Below are 20035 nucleotides of genomic sequence, written 5' to 3'. Positions count from 1 at the left end.
ACTTTTCAAAAGCATTTATCCAGCCACTTGCTCCTTTAGACAACATAGGCAGCTGGGACATTAAATTAGTCAAATCTGTAAAAGACCAAGGAACAAACTTAATAGAGGTTTGGACTTGATTTGGCGTTCTCTTCCCAAATACCAATAGCATCTGCATATTAGGCTCTCCTCGGCTTTTCTCCTTATTTTTCCCATACTTCCAAAACTTTACCCATATAGTCATAATCGCACTGAGGGTCTCCCCATTCCCCATGAATACAAAGACAAGCATTTTCATATCAGTATGGTGAAAAGAACCAGTCCTGGGAATGGGATCATTTGTGGGGCTAAATTTTGTCTTGCCGGCCAGATTATCTAGCCAAAGGACAACAAAATATGACTGTTCCTTTTCTCCTATGATATCACAAAAAAAAATTGAGCCACTTCTAAAGAACCTGATTTGTTGTGCCTCTGCTGACTACACAGCTACATCGAACTACCTAAGTCAATTAAAACCTTCTTCACCCTTTTCCTACGGCCTTCGAAAGAGGTGGGAATTTCCTCCTCGCCCTGACTCTTATCACTTAGGTGCTTTAAAATTCAAGATGATTCAACTGCTGTAAATGTTGTAAATCCTGTTTCTGCTCTACTGTTACTCCATTTCCCTGTCCAACCAGTTCTGTGTTTTCATCTCAAAATGTTACTTGAAATACAAGCTGGGGTCTTTCAGGGACATTGTGTGCACTGCACCAGTGATGTGCATTGACACTGTACATGATTCAACCTCATCAGTACTAGGTCGATGTTCTATGGTCTCTTCCCCCTTCGTTTTAATATCAGGTGCAGAGGGAGGGATGACTTTGGGGATTGGCAAGTAACCTTCAGACACCTGTATATTTGGATCCTGGGTAAGTCTGGGTGCATTGTGGACAATGGTGGGACTAGCCAGATACAGTGGGGGATTATCAGTCTCCATTGCTTGCCAATAGTTCTCCACCAAGTCTAAAACCTGTAAATGCTTCTTAGCCATATCACCCTTAACAGACTTTAAATGTTTACACAACAGATTAAGCAAATCTTCTAATGTGCCCTCCGCAGGCCAGCAAATGAAAGGGTCGTTTTTGGCATATTTGTGCCATTTAAGGCAATAATCTCTAATTGTCTTACTTAAAGGATGGGCTGCTTGAGCAAGCTTCAGGGTTTAATCCATTAGACATTATCTAAATGTACAAGCAACATACACAAACAATATAAAATTATAGAGCTCTTAGAATTATACTGTCCTACCTGCTTCTTGATGGATCAGTCTTTCTGGAGTTTACTTCATCCAGAACAGGCTGGATGGCTGCACAAGCACCTCTGGGGATCCAATTGCCCAGGATTACCTGTACCTTCAGTGTTCTAGCCCCCCAGATAATCACGTCGGGGTCACCAAAAATGTTAGTAGTAAAGTGGTGCTTATCCCAAGATACACATCTCCAGGCACTAGCTGCTCAGGGCTGCATGAGAAACTAACCAAAGACTTCCATAGACTTCATAGGAAATCTTTTTTAAGCAGCACACATTCAGTACAGTTAGACAAATTTTTGTCCTCTGTAAATTGCTGGTTTCTTATGGAAGGAAGCATAGCAAAGCTAACTCAAACTGGACCTCCTTGCAAACTCCCTTTCTTCGATTTCTCTTATACTAAGCATTTTGTCATTCTGCCAAGCTATACATTTCATTCAGTACAAACATTTGTCTTATCCTGCTAAACAGAAAGCTGTTTCCTGTACCGCTTTTGCTCCTAACCAATCTCTTATGAAATCATTATACAAGAAAATAGAAAGCAATCAGTGGATATTGAATAATATATGGTTGGTAATATTCCAATTCAACATTTTGGCTGCATAAGAATCAAAAGTGGGACACTAGACTAATTTCTCCCTGCACTAGTTAAACCTTGTCAATATGGAATAAATGGAAAAAATTTATACTGGGAAATGGAGAACATTTCCATAGTACTCCTATTAAGTACAACATTATGTTTCTGGCAAGAAAAGTTAGTGTTGCTTTTCAATCGTGAAAGAATAAGGGATTGGCTCAGCTGGGTCCTATCAGGTTCAGATTATCTTGCGTATACACAATTGAATTTTTTTTTTAACAGTGATTCTGGAGTATTGGTTGCTTAATCTTCCAGATACAGATCTTACACAACACCATCAGAGATTAATGACTTTGGTAGCAATAACTACCAGATCTGTATTGGCAGCATGGTGGCAGAAACCAGAGATCCCTCCACTAAGAGCTATTATTGGTAAACTGAGATCCATCCAATATATGGAAAAATTGACTGCAATATGAAATGATACAATACAAAAATATGAAATTTGGGGTGCCTTCCTTAATTGAACACATACCAGTGTTGGAATTTTTATTATTAATATCTCAATGTCTTAAAACTCTTGTGGTCCCAAAAAGGGTGATATGTGTTTTAGAAGAGTTGGGAGGGGAAAGGACTGATTGATTGTTCAGGAGATTTGAAGGGGGGATAGAAAGGGAAAAAAGATGTATTGAACATAACTGTTATATGTCATGTCATTTTTTGTTTATAGTTTATTGCTATAATGTTAATGATAAGTATATCTTTCAATATACTATGGGCATTTGAAATACTCTTGGAACTATGTAAGCAAATTGCTTTAACTACAATATGTTTCAATGAATATTCTCAATCAAATTTCCAATTAAAAAAAAAAAGTAATATATACAAATACCATAGAACTGCAGCAGAATTTTCTAGCCCTTACCATAAAAAGACACCAGGATACTAATCAGTTAAAATAACAGACATCATTGCAACCAATCTGCTTAGGTATTCTGGTGCCTTAATAAAAAATAAACAGCAAACAAACAATATTGCTACAAAAACAATCCATGGATGACACTGAAGATTACACTTATTTTCCAATTTAAGCCAGCTCATTTGGACAACTGAGCCTTGGAGTCTAGGAAATGATAATCAACTTGTCATCAGGTCAGTCCAAGAGTATCATTAACATATAGTTCTCTGTGGAAGATTAAAAGCTGTAACTATATGACGAGGAGTGCTATCTTTAAGACTACTTTCTCAATGACCCATTGAATTTGTATTATATTTGACAGGGAACAGGCAATAAGTAACTACATTAAAATTTCATTAAAGATAAAACTACAATAGATGTGGTTTAAGAAAATACTTACCTAGTAAAATACAGAAAAATTAATATGCAACATTTTTTATAGCATACAATCCTAAATTATTTAACTATTATTTATAAGATATAGTACAGGATTTCTGTAGACAACATTCAGTGTATTTAATAAAGGAAACCACCAAACTGCACAGCTATAGCCAATAAAGTGTCCATTTAATAGAGTCCTCATCCACACACTTTGTCCATTCTTGGGCAGCACATGAAATATAATTGTACAATGTTCAGGAAAATACTTGCTTGAGGTTCAAAGGTTTCTACTCTTATATTAAGAGTAGCAGAGATAATGTGTTCAAATAATCTAGAGTTCAGATGTGCCATCACCCATGCAAATACAGTAATTTTATATACACTCCCTATTTTTTATTTTTTTTTACATTTCTTATAGAAATTTAAATATTTTACAAAAATGCATTTTCCATCAAAATGTATAAATTTTAATGAACATAACCTAAAAGGTGTGGTCTTTTTAAATATAAATGTTATTATTGGAGGTTAGTAGGTCTGAACAGTCTAACAGCATTTAAGCCTAAAATTGCACCATAAGGAAGGCACTTGCGCATTGTGACATCTTGTATTATAAATGGGTACAGTCTTGAACTGAAAGTGTTAGCATTTATAGTAGACAGTGTCTTTTTCTATTCATGCAGCCGTCTCTAAACACCAAGTGTAACTAAACAGCAAATTAAAAAAAAAAAAAAGATTGTGAGTAAACTTTAAAGATATGTGAACACCTTTCTCGCCCTACAAATATTCCTTTAGCAAAACCATCACCACCATAAGCTTTTCAGCTCCAGCTTCCATTAATCTTAAAATTACTAAACATGTAAATCTTTCCTTTGTAAAAAATTCACACTGCTTTTCATTCTCCCATAAATTACAAAAAAAGTTGCCAATTATGAAACAAAACATTAAAGAACAGGTAGGTGTTCAAAATTATTTGTGCCAGTGAGTGTCTTATTAAAACATAAGGAAAGGGGCAAGTTAATGCAAGGAGCAGTGCAATTTGTTTCTTCTTCTTCCTCTTTACTGTTGAGACAGAAGTGCAGTCCTGTTGGCCTTCATCTTCTCCAACCGTTTTACTAAGTGACTGTTGGTCATCTCCATTTCTTCCATCTTGTCCAATGCTGTTCGCAGCTACATAGAAAACACACTGCGTCACATTTTAATACTTCTGGACTTCGACTATCCATTATTATTTTTTTTTTTTTTAAGAGTACATTATGTTACATGTGCTCTGCTAAACACCTCAAATTAAAACAACCACATTTTCCAAGAAGAATCTCTATTTCAGTGGATAATACATTCTGCCTGTCAAAGAATCAAGCTATGATCAAAAATGTGTTTTATATTTTCTGCTAAAGAGGGCTTGGCTTTACTCTTCTTTTTCTGCTAAAAGACAACATACAATAAATTCTGTTTCTACATAAAATGCCTCTTTTCCTGCTTCCTTGGACTTTCAGCTCAAAGGGTTATAAACCTAACTTTGAACTTAGCCAGGATTCCCCCTCTTTCCTTTTTTGCTCTCTTCTCCCCTTTTGTTTAGACCAGTCAGTTGACAATTTTTGGCTAGGCAATACAAACCACTGCTTCCTTCAGAAGCTAGCATGTAGAAACCCAGAATTGAGTCCACAGTTGTGTGTTATATTTTACAAGCTAAAAAGAAACAACTACCTCTCTTTGCAGTTTCCTCTTTTCTGCTTTCAGTTCATCTTCTACTTTCTCAGCATTTTCTGCAGCAGCTTTATATCGCAGCACTTGTCCTTCAAGTCTTGCAGTCTACAAGACCAATCAACGCAAGGGCTCACTTAATGCATAATGGTATAGTAATTGGAATTAAGCACCAGTTTTTATGAATGTGACTTACTCCAAAAAACTTTCAGTTGCACTTAAATGAACATAATATGTATGGTTGCTATTTCAGGTGTGAATAGACAATGTAAAATGTTTTGTTTAAACATGGAAATTTCAGCTTAAAACTGGCTCAACCTACCACCACCCCCTTTAAAATCCTAATACCCTCTTCACTTCATTAACATGTCTATCAACATTTAGAAGCCATTTGTCAATTTTTTTAAAGCCCAAAATAGTTGCTCCCATTTCTGCAAGCTAGCATGTTCACCATCTGACCAACAGATGCTTGAGAAATTACCTTGTAATGCACTAACTAGTATAATACTAGTAAAAGCTGCAATTCAAGAAATTCTTATCATTTGTAAACATATAAACTAATAGGCACTCACATTTTGCTCCATTGTTGTTATATCTTGTTCTGCTTTTGAAAGCTTAAATTTAAATTCACTAATTTGTCTGTTAGCATCTCCTAGATAGAGAGAGATAAATAGATTCATGTGAATGTTATTTAAAAGTAACTTAAAGACTGTTTTGTACAATACATTTCTGGCTATGAACCCACTTGCTTGGTTTTAAAATTTTAACTTAAATTTACACTATTGCACACTCCAGCTATACAATAGCTTATTCAATTGTAAATATGAGAGTAAGTTTCACATTCATTTGTGAATAAAGTAATGAAGGAGTAGGGATTGTGCAGGCAAAATGTTCTCTATTCATATTTGTCAGTTACATTTTTCAGCCAAATTTAGTTTTAGGGAATTTTTATTGGGTTATTTGTTTCAGCAAATACTGCCCACTATTTACTGAAACAAACATTTTTTTTTTAAAGATACCATGCATTTATTTTGGGGAAAACAAAAAATGAGCTATTCTGGCTCTTATCTATTTGTTTTAAACAAATGCACATCTCTAACAACGAGCAGATGAACAGGGGAGAAAAAGAACTTTTAAGTCTAAAAAGACTCATTTCATTTCTTTTTATAGATTTTATTTAGACTAATAAAGCTACATTGGAGTGAAAAACCCAGTCAGTCCAAAAATTTGTTCCAGTTGTGACAACCCTCATCTTGTAATCATCCTGGGTGAAAAAACACTAAGGAAAGCCTCCTACACTGTATCAATGAAATCAAACTGATAAGCATCAGAAACAAATGAAAAAAAAACCCCATCTGCCAACAGGCCTTTGTTTCGCCAGTTTATTGGCTTCTTCAAGGGGACTGAGTCCAAAATACAGTAACATCAAATCTGACTGATTATTTTCAATGTTTAGCTTTAATAAGTGAAATACCTTCATTGTAAGTTTATCTGACTACATAATGTCAGCACATTGCTTCACTGTCTAACAGTTTTGAAAGCTTCTCTATTTCAAAAATGACATCCCATAGCAAGTACAAAAGCCTTCAATGATACGTTAGACCAGGGTTGGCAAACTCCAGTCTGAGTGCCACAAATAGACCAGGTTTTCAGGATACCTAGAATGAATATGCATGAGAAAGATTCACATGCACTGCCTCCATTGTATGCAGATCTATCTCATGCATATTTATTGTGGAAATCCTGAAAACCTGGCTTGTTTGTGGCACTCGAGGACTGGAGTTTGCCATCTCTGCATTAGACATTACACTTTAAAGGTTGTTTTTTTTGTTTATCAAGTCACATATAAAAGAGCTTGTCTTTTTAAACTTAGATCCTTTTTTTTTTTTTTTTTTTTTTTTTTAATATATACATATATGGGTTTTGTTAACTATTTCTGATTGTTTTGTGCCACTATATTTTGGCTTTTGGTGAAAAACAGAACTTTCCTAACATATAGATGAACAATAACTTAAGGAATAATTGAAAAGTACACACAAAGTCAAATCCTTTGATGAGAACCCGTTGTGTATATTCAAATTCACACTATCCATAACTAGTTTTCTCCAAGATCACAATTTTAAGGATCATCTTTTTTTTTAATAAACACAAGATTTATAGCCAGAACAGGATTCCCTCTGTTCTGGTCAGAGAAAGAACAATTAGGGCAACATTAATGAAATTATGAGTAGGGCTTTTAATTGTTTATAAATTGTAAATTTAGGTGGCTGTTTTCCAGCTATTTAAAGGTTCTTGAGGGATACCAAAAATCTTGTATTTACATGGCGCAGGTACTATTGTTGAGTACCTTTTCTGGTTTAATCAAATACATACATTTATGCAGCTGAGGAGTCATTAGCATGGAAAAGGCACAAAAACAAAGCAGAAGATCCAGCATAGACAAAGGAGGGGTGAGAGATTACTAGGGGAAAGCCTAGTTTTTCTGACATTTATCTAATAAACACCTATTTTATTTTATTGCATCAGGTTTTTTTTTTTTTTTTAAATCAGGGTTTCTCGGTCAAGATCTAGAAGCCCTAATTATGAGCAACATAAATGTGCATTGCACTTCTCAGAAATGACACCTTAGAAAATTTAACAGCAAACTATCTGAACACATACAACAACCTGGTGGGTTACACGGAAAAACAACAGTTGCCCACATCATTCTAGAAAGGTTCAATTCTCGCACCCATATTCTGCTACCCAGGTCAGTTGGGGCTGGGGATGCGGTTGAGGTAGCATTCACAGCCCCTGGAGGAAGGAAGATTTGTTTTCTATTTGCAATATCATGTCTTCGGCAATTCTCAGAAAGGTGGGATATAGATCCAAATGACTAAATACATTAAAGTCACAGTCATTACTCAATGGTGACACCTAGTAGCCTGACTTAGGATGCACTTTTTAAAGGGATATTAATATTCTTTATCTTCATGATACATGTTATTAGTATGTCCATTACTTGCATGTTTTGCTGAGATGGCATCAATATGTCCATTATGTTCATGTATTATTGAGATCAATATGTAGGCATACATGGTTTTAACATGTAAACAGCCTTCACTGAATGCTGAAAGACAGTATATCAAGAACAATGTCCTCAAGTAAGTATACCAAGCTTGAAGGAGTTGCAGTCTGTGGTCCTGGCCATTTTTTCACCACAATGTCTGGATTAGGTGGGTGGTTATTGGGGGGGGGAAAAAAAGGGTGGAAAACCCGGGCTGTTTGTGAATTAAGTGTCAATGCAGCAGGGTCAGAAACAAAAAAAAAATAAATTACAGTTCTCTTCTTGGCACATACATGGCCATTCTGATGAAATACCCTGTGCTACACCTGTTTTCTGATATTCACACATTTCTTATATAATACACTTGTATAAATCAATTCTAATTCAAAAATGGTGAAATTTAGTCTTATCTGCTAATTTTCTTTCCCTGATTCCTACAGACCAATCCACACAAGTGGATTATGCACACCTATAAACAGATGGAGGCAGCTAGATATTCAGTTGCTCACCTCAGCCTACCCATATTCTCCATAAAAAGCTCACAATTCCTCCCCACACTTCCAATGTACCAGGTAGCTTCGCAGGGAGAGAGAAAGCAGCACTCCACCCAATCTTTGGAGACAGACTAACAAGGCGACTCACAGGGCTTTTAACCATAAGGTATAACAATATATATATACACACTGATTATCTTCAGACTGGGCAGAATCTCTCCCACCCCACCACTAGAAGGAATGAAGAATAAGAGCAGCTCTAGCAATAGTCTGGGAGGGTCCTGGACTGGTCTGGCAGGACTCAAGAAAAGCAAATTATAATGCAAGACTAAATTTTACCTTCCTTACCATCCTTCCAGACCCATTCAGACAAGAGGGATATATTCCAAAGCCATCCCTTAGACTGGAAGAGATACTGCTAGGGCTGCTCTCAAAATACCTAAGCCAAAGGCAGCATCTTTGGCTTGAACATCCAGATAATCTTCGTTACATCAATATAAGGTCACCCAAGTGGCCATCCTGCATAACTCCAAAAGGGAATCTAGGTACAGCTCTGTCCTTGAACAGGTCTGGGTCCTTACCAAATGGGCTCTAACATCCCAGGAGATGACAAACCTTTTGAAACCTATGCAAAGCTGATGGCCTCCTTGATTCATTGAGCAATCAAAACTTTTGAAGCAGTGACTCCTTTTTTTCATCTAGGAATAGAGAAAATGAAAAGATTTAAGCAAGCTTGAAGAGTGGTTAAAGATTTGGTAGCTGGAATTCAATATAAAGAAGTGCAGAATCATGCATCTGGGCTGCAGTGTTCCAAAAGAGCAATTGGGGGGGAGGAAACTAATGTGCATGGACCAGAGAGGGTTCTTTGGGTAATAGTGTCTGGTGACCTGAAGGCATTGAAGCAATGTGATAAGATGATAGCAAAATCCAGAAGGATGCTGGGCTGCATAGACAGGAATAAATAAGAAAAAGGAGGTGATAATTCCTTTATACACATCCTTAGTGAGGTCTCACCCGAGTACTGTGTTCAGTTCTGGAGATCATATCTCAAAGGATAGAGACAGGGTAGAAATGGTCCAGAGAAAAGTGACCAAAATGATGGGGAGTTTGTAACAGAAGACTTATGAGGAGAAGCTGAAGGATCTAAATATGTATGCCCTGGAAGAGAGGAGGTGCAGGGGAGATATGATACCTTTCAGATATCTAAACATCTGTATTGATGCACACATTTTGAACCTTTTCTGTTGGAAAGGAAACTAGAACTAGGGATCATGAAATTAAACTCCAGGGGGGGGATGACTCAATCAACATCAGGAAATATTCTTCACAGAGGGTGATGGATGCCTGTAATGCCTCACAGAAGAGGTGTTGAGGAGGAAAACAGTAAATGAATTCAAAAGGGCATGGGATAAACACTGTTGAACCATACAGCCTAGATGTTGGAAATGAAGAAAGTGATGTATGTGGGTAACCTGCTCAGAGTGACAGTTAGAAGGTATGGAGGTAACCTGTACAGAGCTGCAGTCATTACCATAAGCAACTCGTTGAGCAGACTGAATGTCATTGCTATGTCACTATGTCATTATAATGAATGACCAAATGGTCAGATTTCCTGAAGGAATTAAACACCTTCAACTACTGCAGAAGCTCCATGCAAACATTCAACTGGTGAAGATCTTTGCTGCCTTCCACCATTGAATCTTTCTTAAAGGAATGAAGGAAAACTGTCTAAGATTAAATTGCAAAACCACTTTAGGCAAAAAAGGACAGAATTGCTCAGACTGTAGCCACTTCAGAGAATCTGAGAAAAGGGTCTCCTACACCTACAGGACAGATCCTGAATTTCTGATATCCTACTTGCCAAACATACTGTAACTAGATACACTGCCTTCAAGGTTAAATCTTTCAGAGATGTTCTCTTGAGGGGGCTCAAAAAAGTGCTTATATCAAAGCACTTAGAACCAAGTTTAGGTTCCATGAAGGAACCAATTTCCATATAGGTGACCTAATATACTTCACCCCCTTAGGGAATTGTGAAGCATCTGGAAGTGATAACCCTCACAAATTACTCCTGTAGCAATGGCCAGCACCTGCACATTGAGAGAATTAAATGCCAGCTTTTTTCCAGATCCTCATCCACTACTAGGCCCTTTACTAGAAGACCTCTGCCCCTGTAAAAGCCCGAGAAATTCTCTTTCTGATCCTCATGAAAGCTGCAAACCAAGGGCATCTGGGCCAACCCAGTTCCACCAAGACCACCATATTTCAACCTCTGGCTATTTTCTTTAGGACTTTCCTCACCAGTAGCCATATGAGAAAAGACATACATCAGGCCTCTTGAAGGCCAGGGCTGTGTCTGGGCCCCAGATCCTCAGAATCTTCCTTTCTTTTATGGCTGAAGAATCTGGCCACCTTGGCATTTGACCATGCCATTGGGTTCATATTTACTCTCACCTGGTCACAGTTAGGGCAAAGACATTCTTTGAAAGTTCCTACTCTCCTGGATCCAGGATATGTTGACTCAAGAAATCTGCTTATTTATTTATTTATAGATTCTTTTATACCGTGGTACGTATAGTTATACATCACCTCGGTGTACAGTGAAACAGTAAATTAGCAACAGGCTTTACATTTAACAGTATAAATATTAGAACATTTAACAGCGACAGGCTTTACAAAAATAACGGGTTTCAAAGGTAATATGCTACCTTCATTAAATATATTAACCATAAAATATTCATATTCAAGAATTACGTAGGAGTAAATTAACTGTCAACGGCAAAATCCAGTCACATTAATGTCAATCAACAGAAATGAAATGAAAATGGGGGGTAAGGATCAGTAGAAATACAAATGAAGAGAAGTAGAACCTAGAGAGGGTAAGTAAGAATGAGTGATAGCTGAATTTTAGGTTAGATATAAAACATGGAGTGAAGGCTTGTTCAAACAACCATGTTTTAAGGTTTTGTTTGAAGGTTTTGTGACAGGGTTCAAGGCGCAGGTCCAATGGCATGTTGTTCCAGATATTGATACCAGCAATGGAGAATGAGCGGTTTCTAGTAGACACGTGTTTGATGTGTTTTAGAGGATGATCAGCTAATTTCGCTTGGTGAATTTTTCTGATAGGTCTGTTGGAAGTGCGAAAAATGAACTGATCAGAAAACCATTGCATCTCTTGGTTGTGAATTGATTTGTGGATGAGTGAAATAACTTTAAAAATAATCCTGAGGATACGGGCAGCCAATGTAGGAACATGAGTGCTGGTGTAATGTGTTCATGTCGTCGAGTATTAGTAAGTAAACGAGCAGCGGCATTCTGCAACATCTGTAAAGGTTGAATTGTGTTTTTTGGGAGACCCAGAAGTAGTGCATTACAATAGTCAATTTTTGGTAGAATTGTGGCTTGTAACACAGTCCGGAAGTCCTGATAATGTAATAGCGGTTTAATTCTTTTCAGGGTATGTAACTTGAAGAAGCCGCTCTTAATTGTGGTCGAAATGAAATTCTTCAGTGAAAAGTGATTATCAATCATGACCCCAAGGTTGCGGACATGCTTCAGCTTGAAATGGTCTGTTGTTGAAGTAGGTGCAGGTGAAGTGTTGGAGGTGGAGTTCTTGTGTGGCGTTATGAGGAGGAGTTCGGTCTTATTGGTGTTGATTGCGAGAAAGTTTTCCATGAGTAGATTTTTTATTTCTTCAAGAGCTGATTCCCAGGTTTTCATGGCATTAGAAAGTGAATCATTGATGGGGATGATGATCTGTACGTCGTCGGCGTATATGAAGTGACGGAGATCCAATTTCTTCAGTAGTTTACAGAGTGGGGATAGATACACATTAAAAAGAGTTGAAGACAGGGCGGACCCTTGAGGGACACCTTGTGATAGATTTCTAGGTTTTGAAGTTTTGTTTCCCATCTTAACACTGTAAGTCCTATCTTTCAGGAATGATTGTATCCAGGATAAGGCAGTGCCGGTGATGCCAATTTGTGAAAGGAGAGAGAGAAGGGTAATGTGGTTGATAGTGTCGAATGCCGAAGAGATATCAAGTAGTGCCAGAAGATGAGAGTGACCAGAGTCAAGGGATTTTAGAATGGAGTCTGAGAGGGACACAAGCAGGGTTTCGGTGCTGTGGTTCTTTCTGAATCCGTATTGTGAAGGGAAGAGTAATTGATTTTCGTCTAGAAAGTCAGTTATTTGTTTGTTTATGACTTTTTCTAGAATTTTTGATAATAACGGTAGGTTCGATACTGGTCGATAATTAGCCGGTTCAGAGGGATCTAGGTCAGCTTTTTTAAGGGTAGGCTTTATTATAGCATGTTTGAGTTGCGTGGGAAAGACTCCCTCTGTAATAGATTTGTTGATGATGTTAGAAATCGCAGGGGCGATTCTAGTAGGAATGGCAAGGAGTGTTTTTGTTGGCATGATATCAATGGGGTGTAAGGCTGGTTTGATTTTTTTTTAGAATTGCTTCAATATCGGCAGCAGTAGAAGTATCAAAATTTGAGAGAGTGGGTGAAGCACTTGGGGAGCTTGTGGGTGACAGGATTACTGGCTGAAATGGAGAAGTAAAACGAGCCATGATATTTGAAATCTTGTCCTGGAAATAGGAGGCTAATTTCTCACATTTATTTTCAATCTCATGTTCAGGATAGATGTTAAGTGAGGGAGAGATTAGATTAGAAACGTATTGGAAGAGGGCACGTAGATTAAACTGGTATTGATGAATTTTTGTCGAGTAAAAGTTTTTCTTAGCTTCATCAGTAGATTTAAGATACTTGTGGAGTAGTGATTTGAATTTTTGCTGCTGAATTGAGTCTTGGTTTTTGAGCCATTTTTTTTCCAGTTTACGAAGCTCACGTTTCATATTTCTGAGGTCAGTAGTGTACCATGGTTTCTTGTCTTTCTTCTCAGAGTTGATCTCTTTAGTTATTAGCGGACAAAGTCGATTAGCGATGTCGCTGGTGAGTTGATGCTAGGTCGTACAAGCTGAGTTGGCGTTTGAGAGATCTAACTTATGGCTCTCTTCCATTATAGCTTCAATGATGTCTTCCATTTGGCACTTCTTCCTGAATTCAATAATTTTGTTTTTAGGGTATGTCGGGTGGAAATTACTATTCACTGTGCATCTAGTGTCTACTCGGTAGTGGTCTGACCATGGTATGGGAGTGCATTGAGGGGGGTCTGATAGTATTAGGGAGTTCGTGAAAATCACATCCAGTGTATGGCCTGCTTTATGAGTTGGGCCTGTGACAGCTTGTTTAAATCCCATGGCCTTAAAAGTAGAGAGGATTGCTTCACAAGCTGGTGTAAGGGGGGAGCGGTCGAAGTGGAGGTTTAGGTCACCTAGGATAACAGTGGGAATGTTGATATATTTAGCAATATATTCAGTAAGAGACGATGGGTTTTTTTCCAATATGCCAGGAGGTGCATAAATTAAACAAATTTGGATGTTCTTAGATTTAAATAGACCAATTTCAATCTTGTGAGGTGGAGGGCTGGGTTGAAGAGATAGTTTAAATTTCTTCTTTGCTGCTAGTAGAAGACCCCCTCCTTTCTTTTTGGGTCTTGGAATAGAGAATATATCATATGAGACAGTAGGTAGTTGGTTGATTATGGAGACGTCTGTGCTTTTCAGCCATGTCTCTGTTATTGCACAAATGTCAGGAGACTCATCTGTAATGATATCCCCTAGTAGAATGGCTTTTTTTTAGAAGGGATTGTGTGTTCAGAAGGAGGATGGAGAATGTCATTAAACCCATGATTTGTGTGAATGGGGAAGTCATAATGGGAATGAGTGATCTGCAGCATGAATTTACTGTCTTCGTTCTCGTTGTATTGGAGGTGAAATGAGAGTATTTTAGAACTGGAATGTGGGAGGGAAACATGATGATAGTTGAGTACGTTTTAGTAATATTGATAGTAATATGGATCACTATATGTAAGTGTTTGGACGTTCTCCATCAATGTTGTGTGGGCTGTCAACAGCACTTGTATGTGATGCTCTGCCGAGAGAATGAGATAACTCAGTTCTTTGGCCACCTGAGTTTCGTCCTGGTGATTTGCACATGCTACCACCATTGCATGTTCTGAAAGGATTTGCATAGCTTGTCCTGGTACTAGTTGAACTCGTCTCTCTCTTATGGCCTCTGTCTCCTATCAATTAATGGGCCAACTGGCCTCCAAAGGACTCCATGTTCCTTGGTCCCTACACAGTTCCCCAATCAAAAAGACCAGCATTGATTATGATCATCATACAAGACAGTCTCCAGATCCATTCTGGCTTTCAGGTTCTTTGTATCCAGCTACCGGTCCAGACTGTGCCTTGTTTGTGTTGAAAGTGGGAGCATTGTGTGATATCCCTGAGTCTGAAGCAATCATTGAGACAGTAGACATTTCTGCCAGGGCCACATGTGCTCCCTTGCTCAGGTCACCAAGACCAGGGCTGCTGCCACTGAGCTCAAAACCTGCAGGTAGTCTCATACCCTAGGGTTCTGAATTGACATAAGGTCACACTCTTGACCCAGAATCTATAGGATTCTTTTCAATGTCATAGCTGCTCAATCCTCTTTAGTGTCAAAGTGGGCAATCAGATATTACACAAAGACTGCATGGGTTCCATTTTGCCCTTTTCAGAGTTCACCACCCAGCCTAAATCCTGCAAGAGCTGTATCACACTGGAGATGGAAGTGCAACTTTCTTCTCATGGCTTTGCCTGAACCAGCCAATTGTCCAGGTAAGGATGAACTATAATGTACTTGTGGTGCAAAGCTACCACCATGACCATCACTTTGGAGAAAGTTCTAGAAGCTGTGGCCAGCCTAAATGACAATGCTCCTAACTGGAAATGTCCCCAAGAAACTGCAATATGCAGGAATATCTGATAGTCTTCCCTGATGGGAATGTGAAGATGGGCTTCCTTCAAATCCAGGGACATTATAACTTTCCCTATCTCACTGACATAATGAAATACCTCAGAGTCCCCATCCAGCACAGAGGCACTCAGTTCCTTGTTCACCTGCTTCAGATCCAAAATGGGCAGCAAGGTATCTTCTTTTTTGGGAACCACAGCTCCCAACTGAAAAAAATATTTGCGGGTCACCTGAATAACCTTCTCTTCAGCATGGAATAGCAAGAGAACAGCAAGAACATATCTGAAATAGGACATTTCCATGATGCTCTCTCTTAATATCCAGGATTTATTGGTCCAAAGTAGTTTGGATTCACCTCTGATAAAACAATGCCAGGTGACTGCCTAATTGGACCTCCAGAGATAGGGCCCTTAAACCTTCATGGGAATTGCGTGCACCACTGGCCCCACTAGCAGTCTCATCTTTTCTGCCCCTCTTGTTTTCTCAAAGGACAGTAACCTTCAAAATGGCTGACTTTGCTGTGATGCCAAGGTTCTCTCAGGATAATAACACTTCAACTCCTTGAAATGGGTTCTAGCTGGAGAAAACTGGAAGGGACCCTTAGCTCTATCCTCCAGAGGTCTGGGTGGCAGACTCTCTTGTCCAAGTCCTCTTCAAAGAGAAGCTTTCCCTTAAATGGAAATTTGGAGAGGTGAACCTTTGAGGCAGAGCCCGCTGCCTGGTCCTCAGCCAGAGTAAGTGGCAAGCAACCAGCGCTGTGGCCAAGTTCCTACTAACACCCAGATCAAGCCTTAAAAAATATCTCCAAGAATGCCGTGTCCATTTCAAGGTGTGTTACCTTCTCCAGATCCTTACCAGCCTTCTGAAGTTGCTGAATCCAGTGCAGATGTACTCTAACAAGGACTCTAATTCTTCAATCTTTGTGCACTGTGCTTCACTTCATGAGAATAGTAATCTTCTTACTGACGATGCACATCACCACATCTGCCTGTGGAGATCTCAGGTTTCTGTTCTTCCGGCCTGCTTCCTGAAGAACCCATTCAGCAGCAACCATCTTAATGAATGAGTAATGCAAACACCTATTAAAAAAATGACCCAGTATTCTTCTTCCTGAAGTAAACTGGTGTTCCTCTGGTTCTCCCCCCCCCCCCCCCCCCAAAAAAAAACAACCCAATTTCCCCTTCTTTAAGGTATCCTATGGAGGTGTCTGATCTAGTAAACTGTTCTTCTCCAGAATCCAAACAATTCTCCAGGAGTGTTTCCTAGCTAATTAGTTCACCTTCAGCGAGGTGACCAGGGAGTTAAAGGCATGCAGATCTACATCCTGCTTTAAGGGAGAGCCTGATGACATACCATGAACCCCAGTGAAAGTGGAGAGACTGAGCTGGTAGAGTAGTTCTTATAGAGAAGACTAGATGTCCCCTGAAATGGCCTCGCAGCAGGATCTGACCACAGCATGTGCCTCTCACCAAAGAGGGCAGTACCAGTTACCACATCTCCCTTAAATCCATTGAGCAACACGGCTCTAAAATGGCCGTCATTCTCAAAGTCAAAATACATAACAAAGAATCACAGTTTTACCCTTCCACGCTAGGTGTTCCACAGGGCTCCTCTCTCTCCCCCACGCTCTTTAACATCTACCTCCTACCCCTATGTCAACTATTAACCAATCTGAACCTCAAATACTTTCTATACGCAGATGACGTCCAGATTGTCATCCCCATCAAAGAATCCCTTACTAAAACTATCAAAATCTGGGAAAACTGCTTTCAAAATATTGACAACCTCCTCTCCAGTCTAAATCTTATCTTAAATTCCGCAAAAACCGAACTCCTCATAATCTCCCCCGAAAACAGCAACCTCACCTCAAATCCACCAACCGGCTTTCAAACTTCACATGTAAGAGACCTAGGAGCCATTATTGACAATCGGCTAAATCTAAAATTTTTTATTAATCAAACCACAAAGGACTGCTTTTATAAATTACATGTCTTAAAAAGAATCAAACCACTTTTCCATTTCCACGATTACAGAACAGTTTTGCAATCGATAATCTTCTCTAAGTTAGATTATTGCAATTCTATTCTATTAGGTCTTCCGTCTTCTCATACTAAACCTCTTCAGATGGTTCAGAACACGGCGGCCAGAATTTTGACAAACACAAGAAGAAGAGACCACATATCTCCAATTCTCAAAGACTTACATTGGCTGCCAGTGCACTACAGAATCTTATATAAGTCCATTACTACCATCTACAAAGCATTCCATCAACTCTCTCCGCTTAACCTCCAAATCCCTTTCAAAAAGCATTCCTCAGCCAGACCTATCAGAGAGTCCTACAGAGACTCATTACAGGTTCCTCCTGCAAAAACCTTTCACCATATGACACTCAGAGACAGGGCTTTCTCTACAGCAGGACCTACCTTGTGGAACTCCATCCCACCAGAACTGAGACAGGAACCTTGCCTCCCTACATTCAGAAAAAGACTTAAAACCTGGCTTTTCATGAAAGCCTTTCCAGATACCAACTAAACCTACTCCCAACTCAAGCAATTAAGATCTCCCGTCAGGGTAATCAACAACCTTTGACAACTCCGTAATGTTCTTCTCATTTAAATTGGCAGGTTTTTATTTACCTTGGTTATTATCTTTTATCTCATTGTTAATCTTTCTCTCGCCTTCTCTACATTCCAAGTTTACATTTTATCCCTGTTTTAGTGTAACTGCTACTTTATTCTTCTATCACATGTTAATGTTCTAAGTTTTTTAAAGTATTTATCCTTTTATCACACCCTGTTATTTGTAAACCGGCATGATGCGACTCCCATCGCGAATGCCGGTATATAAGAAATTCAAATAAATAAATAAATAAAGATGCATTAGCAAGAGAAACTGCTTGTCCCAGAGCAACCACTGACCACAGTACAGGTAAGCTGAAGTGCAGGTCTCCCTCCCTCCTCCAGGCCAGCAAGGCAATGGCCACTATCTCCTACACGGGAGCAGTGCAGGCCGCAGACCCTGTAGAGCAGCCCTGATCCAGGTAGTCCACAGATCTAGACATGCCTCACTCACTCCTCCACTGCCCTTCACCACTGAAGGACTGGCTCAGACTGAGGACCTTATGCAGCCTGGTGATGCCAAGAGCTCCGCTTGGTGCAGACAGGCTATTCAGCATTCTTTTCATTATTCTTTCCTTTTTTTACATTCATCTTTACACAGAAACTTAGAAGAGAGTAGAGAAAGTGGAGGAAGGCACAACATTAGGGAATACTCAGTTCAGAGGCCCACCAATGATCCTCTGGAAGCCCCCTGCTATTCCTATACTCTATCAGGGTAGAATCAGACCAAAGGTCCGCCGTCCGAGGAGCCAGGCACTTTCTCTGAGAATTCTCCTTTGTCAGCTCCAAATCTAACTCCAGAACAGCACGGAATAACCATCTGCTGGAGGCAGAAAATATTGGCAAACTGAGGTAAACATGTGACCCTATATAGGATGAGATAAGCAAACCACTCACTACCATCTGCCGGTAGGGGAGCATAACCCACTTTTCTGGAGTGGTCTGGTGCGATAAGGAAACAAATTCTCCACAAAATAACTTATGAGAGGTTTATCAAAACAAAAACCTGATAAAGCTGTACATTTTTCATAAATTTCTATGCAGGAATTCATTTTAGAGCTTGGCAGCTGTGTTTATTGCTGACTGATATCAAATTATCTCTATCCCTAGCTTGGCTTTTTGTCACTTTGAGTCCCATTTTCTTTCAAAATAAAAAGGCAACGGGAGCTTATACATTGACCAAGAAAAAGTAAATTAAGCAGGGGTTGAAGGGAAGGGAACCTTTTTTTTTTAAAATCCTGTGCTTTTCCCCTTGCTTTCTCCCAATGACTATTTACACGCAACTGAAAGTGGAGTGCCATGGGAACTAAACAAAAATGTATTGCAATATTGGGAAGCGGAGTGGCTGTGTATTAAAAACAATTTCCTGTAGAACTGGTGGAAAATTTGCTTCATAATGGTACAAGACCAGTTCTCAATCCTGTGCCACTGGCATTCTAAATCCACAATTTCGTCTTCGACTCGAAGGCACTTTTCTCATATGTCTCACCACTTACCAAACCATCACCTCCTCCCATTCCAGACCACCAAGCATTCAACAAAGCAAACGAACTTGCTAAATACTTCAAATCAAAAATCTCCAACCTAACTTGTGCTCTTACAACCCATAGCTCTTCACCATTACTCTACCACATAACCCAGCCTCAACAAAATCTCAGTCTAGAGTCTTTTGAACCCACCTCTGCTCTTGAGATATTAAACACCCTCATGAAACTCAAACCATCCTCTCATCCTTCAGATCCACTACCTACAAACTTACTCATCGCCATTCCAAATTCCATCGCAAAACCACTAGCGGAAATCATCAACACCTCTTTATCTCAAGGAATAGAACCCAACCAGCTAAAGTTAGCAATCCTCAAACCTCTTCTAAAAAACCCAAACGCCTCCCCAAAGGACCCAGCTAACTTCAGGCCTATCGCAAACTTACCTATGATTGCCAAATTGATGGAAAAAACGGTCAACAAACAACTTTCAGAATACCTTGAAGATCACAACATACTCTCCCCAGCTCAATACGGCTTTCGTAAATCTCTTAACACCGAATCCCTTCTTCTCTCTCTTATGGACACCATCCTCCTAAACCTGGAAAAAAAACAATCCTACCTACTGGTCCTTTTAGATCTAT

General features: G+C 39.2%; 1 protein-coding gene across 14 annotated transcripts in view; it reads right to left on the bottom strand.

The window, feature by feature from the left end:
• Nucleotides 1–3347: 3347 nt before the first annotated feature.
• Nucleotides 3348–20035, bottom strand: part of LRRFIP2 (LRR binding FLII interacting protein 2) — a 360344-nt gene continuing 343656 nt past the window's right edge. For all 14 annotated transcript variants that reach the window (XM_029589814.1, XM_029589817.1, XM_029589816.1 and 11 more), the window contains 3 exons: nucleotides 5456–5535; nucleotides 4887–4991; nucleotides 3348–4349 (listed from right to left, as the gene is read on the bottom strand). In XM_029589814.1, coding sequence (XP_029445674.1) covers nucleotides 4239–4349; nucleotides 4887–4991; nucleotides 5456–5535 — 296 coding nt within the window. In that variant the 3' untranslated portion in view covers nucleotides 3348–4238. The remainder of the gene's footprint in view (nucleotides 4350–4886; nucleotides 4992–5455; nucleotides 5536–20035) is intronic.

This window comes from Rhinatrema bivittatum, chromosome 2, assembly GCF_901001135.1.
Source record: "Rhinatrema bivittatum chromosome 2, aRhiBiv1.1, whole genome shotgun sequence".
NCBI lineage: Eukaryota > Metazoa > Chordata > Amphibia > Gymnophiona > Rhinatrematidae > Rhinatrema > Rhinatrema bivittatum.
Note: the sequence above shows the minus strand (reverse complement) of the source record. Positions and strands in the feature narration are given on the sequence as shown.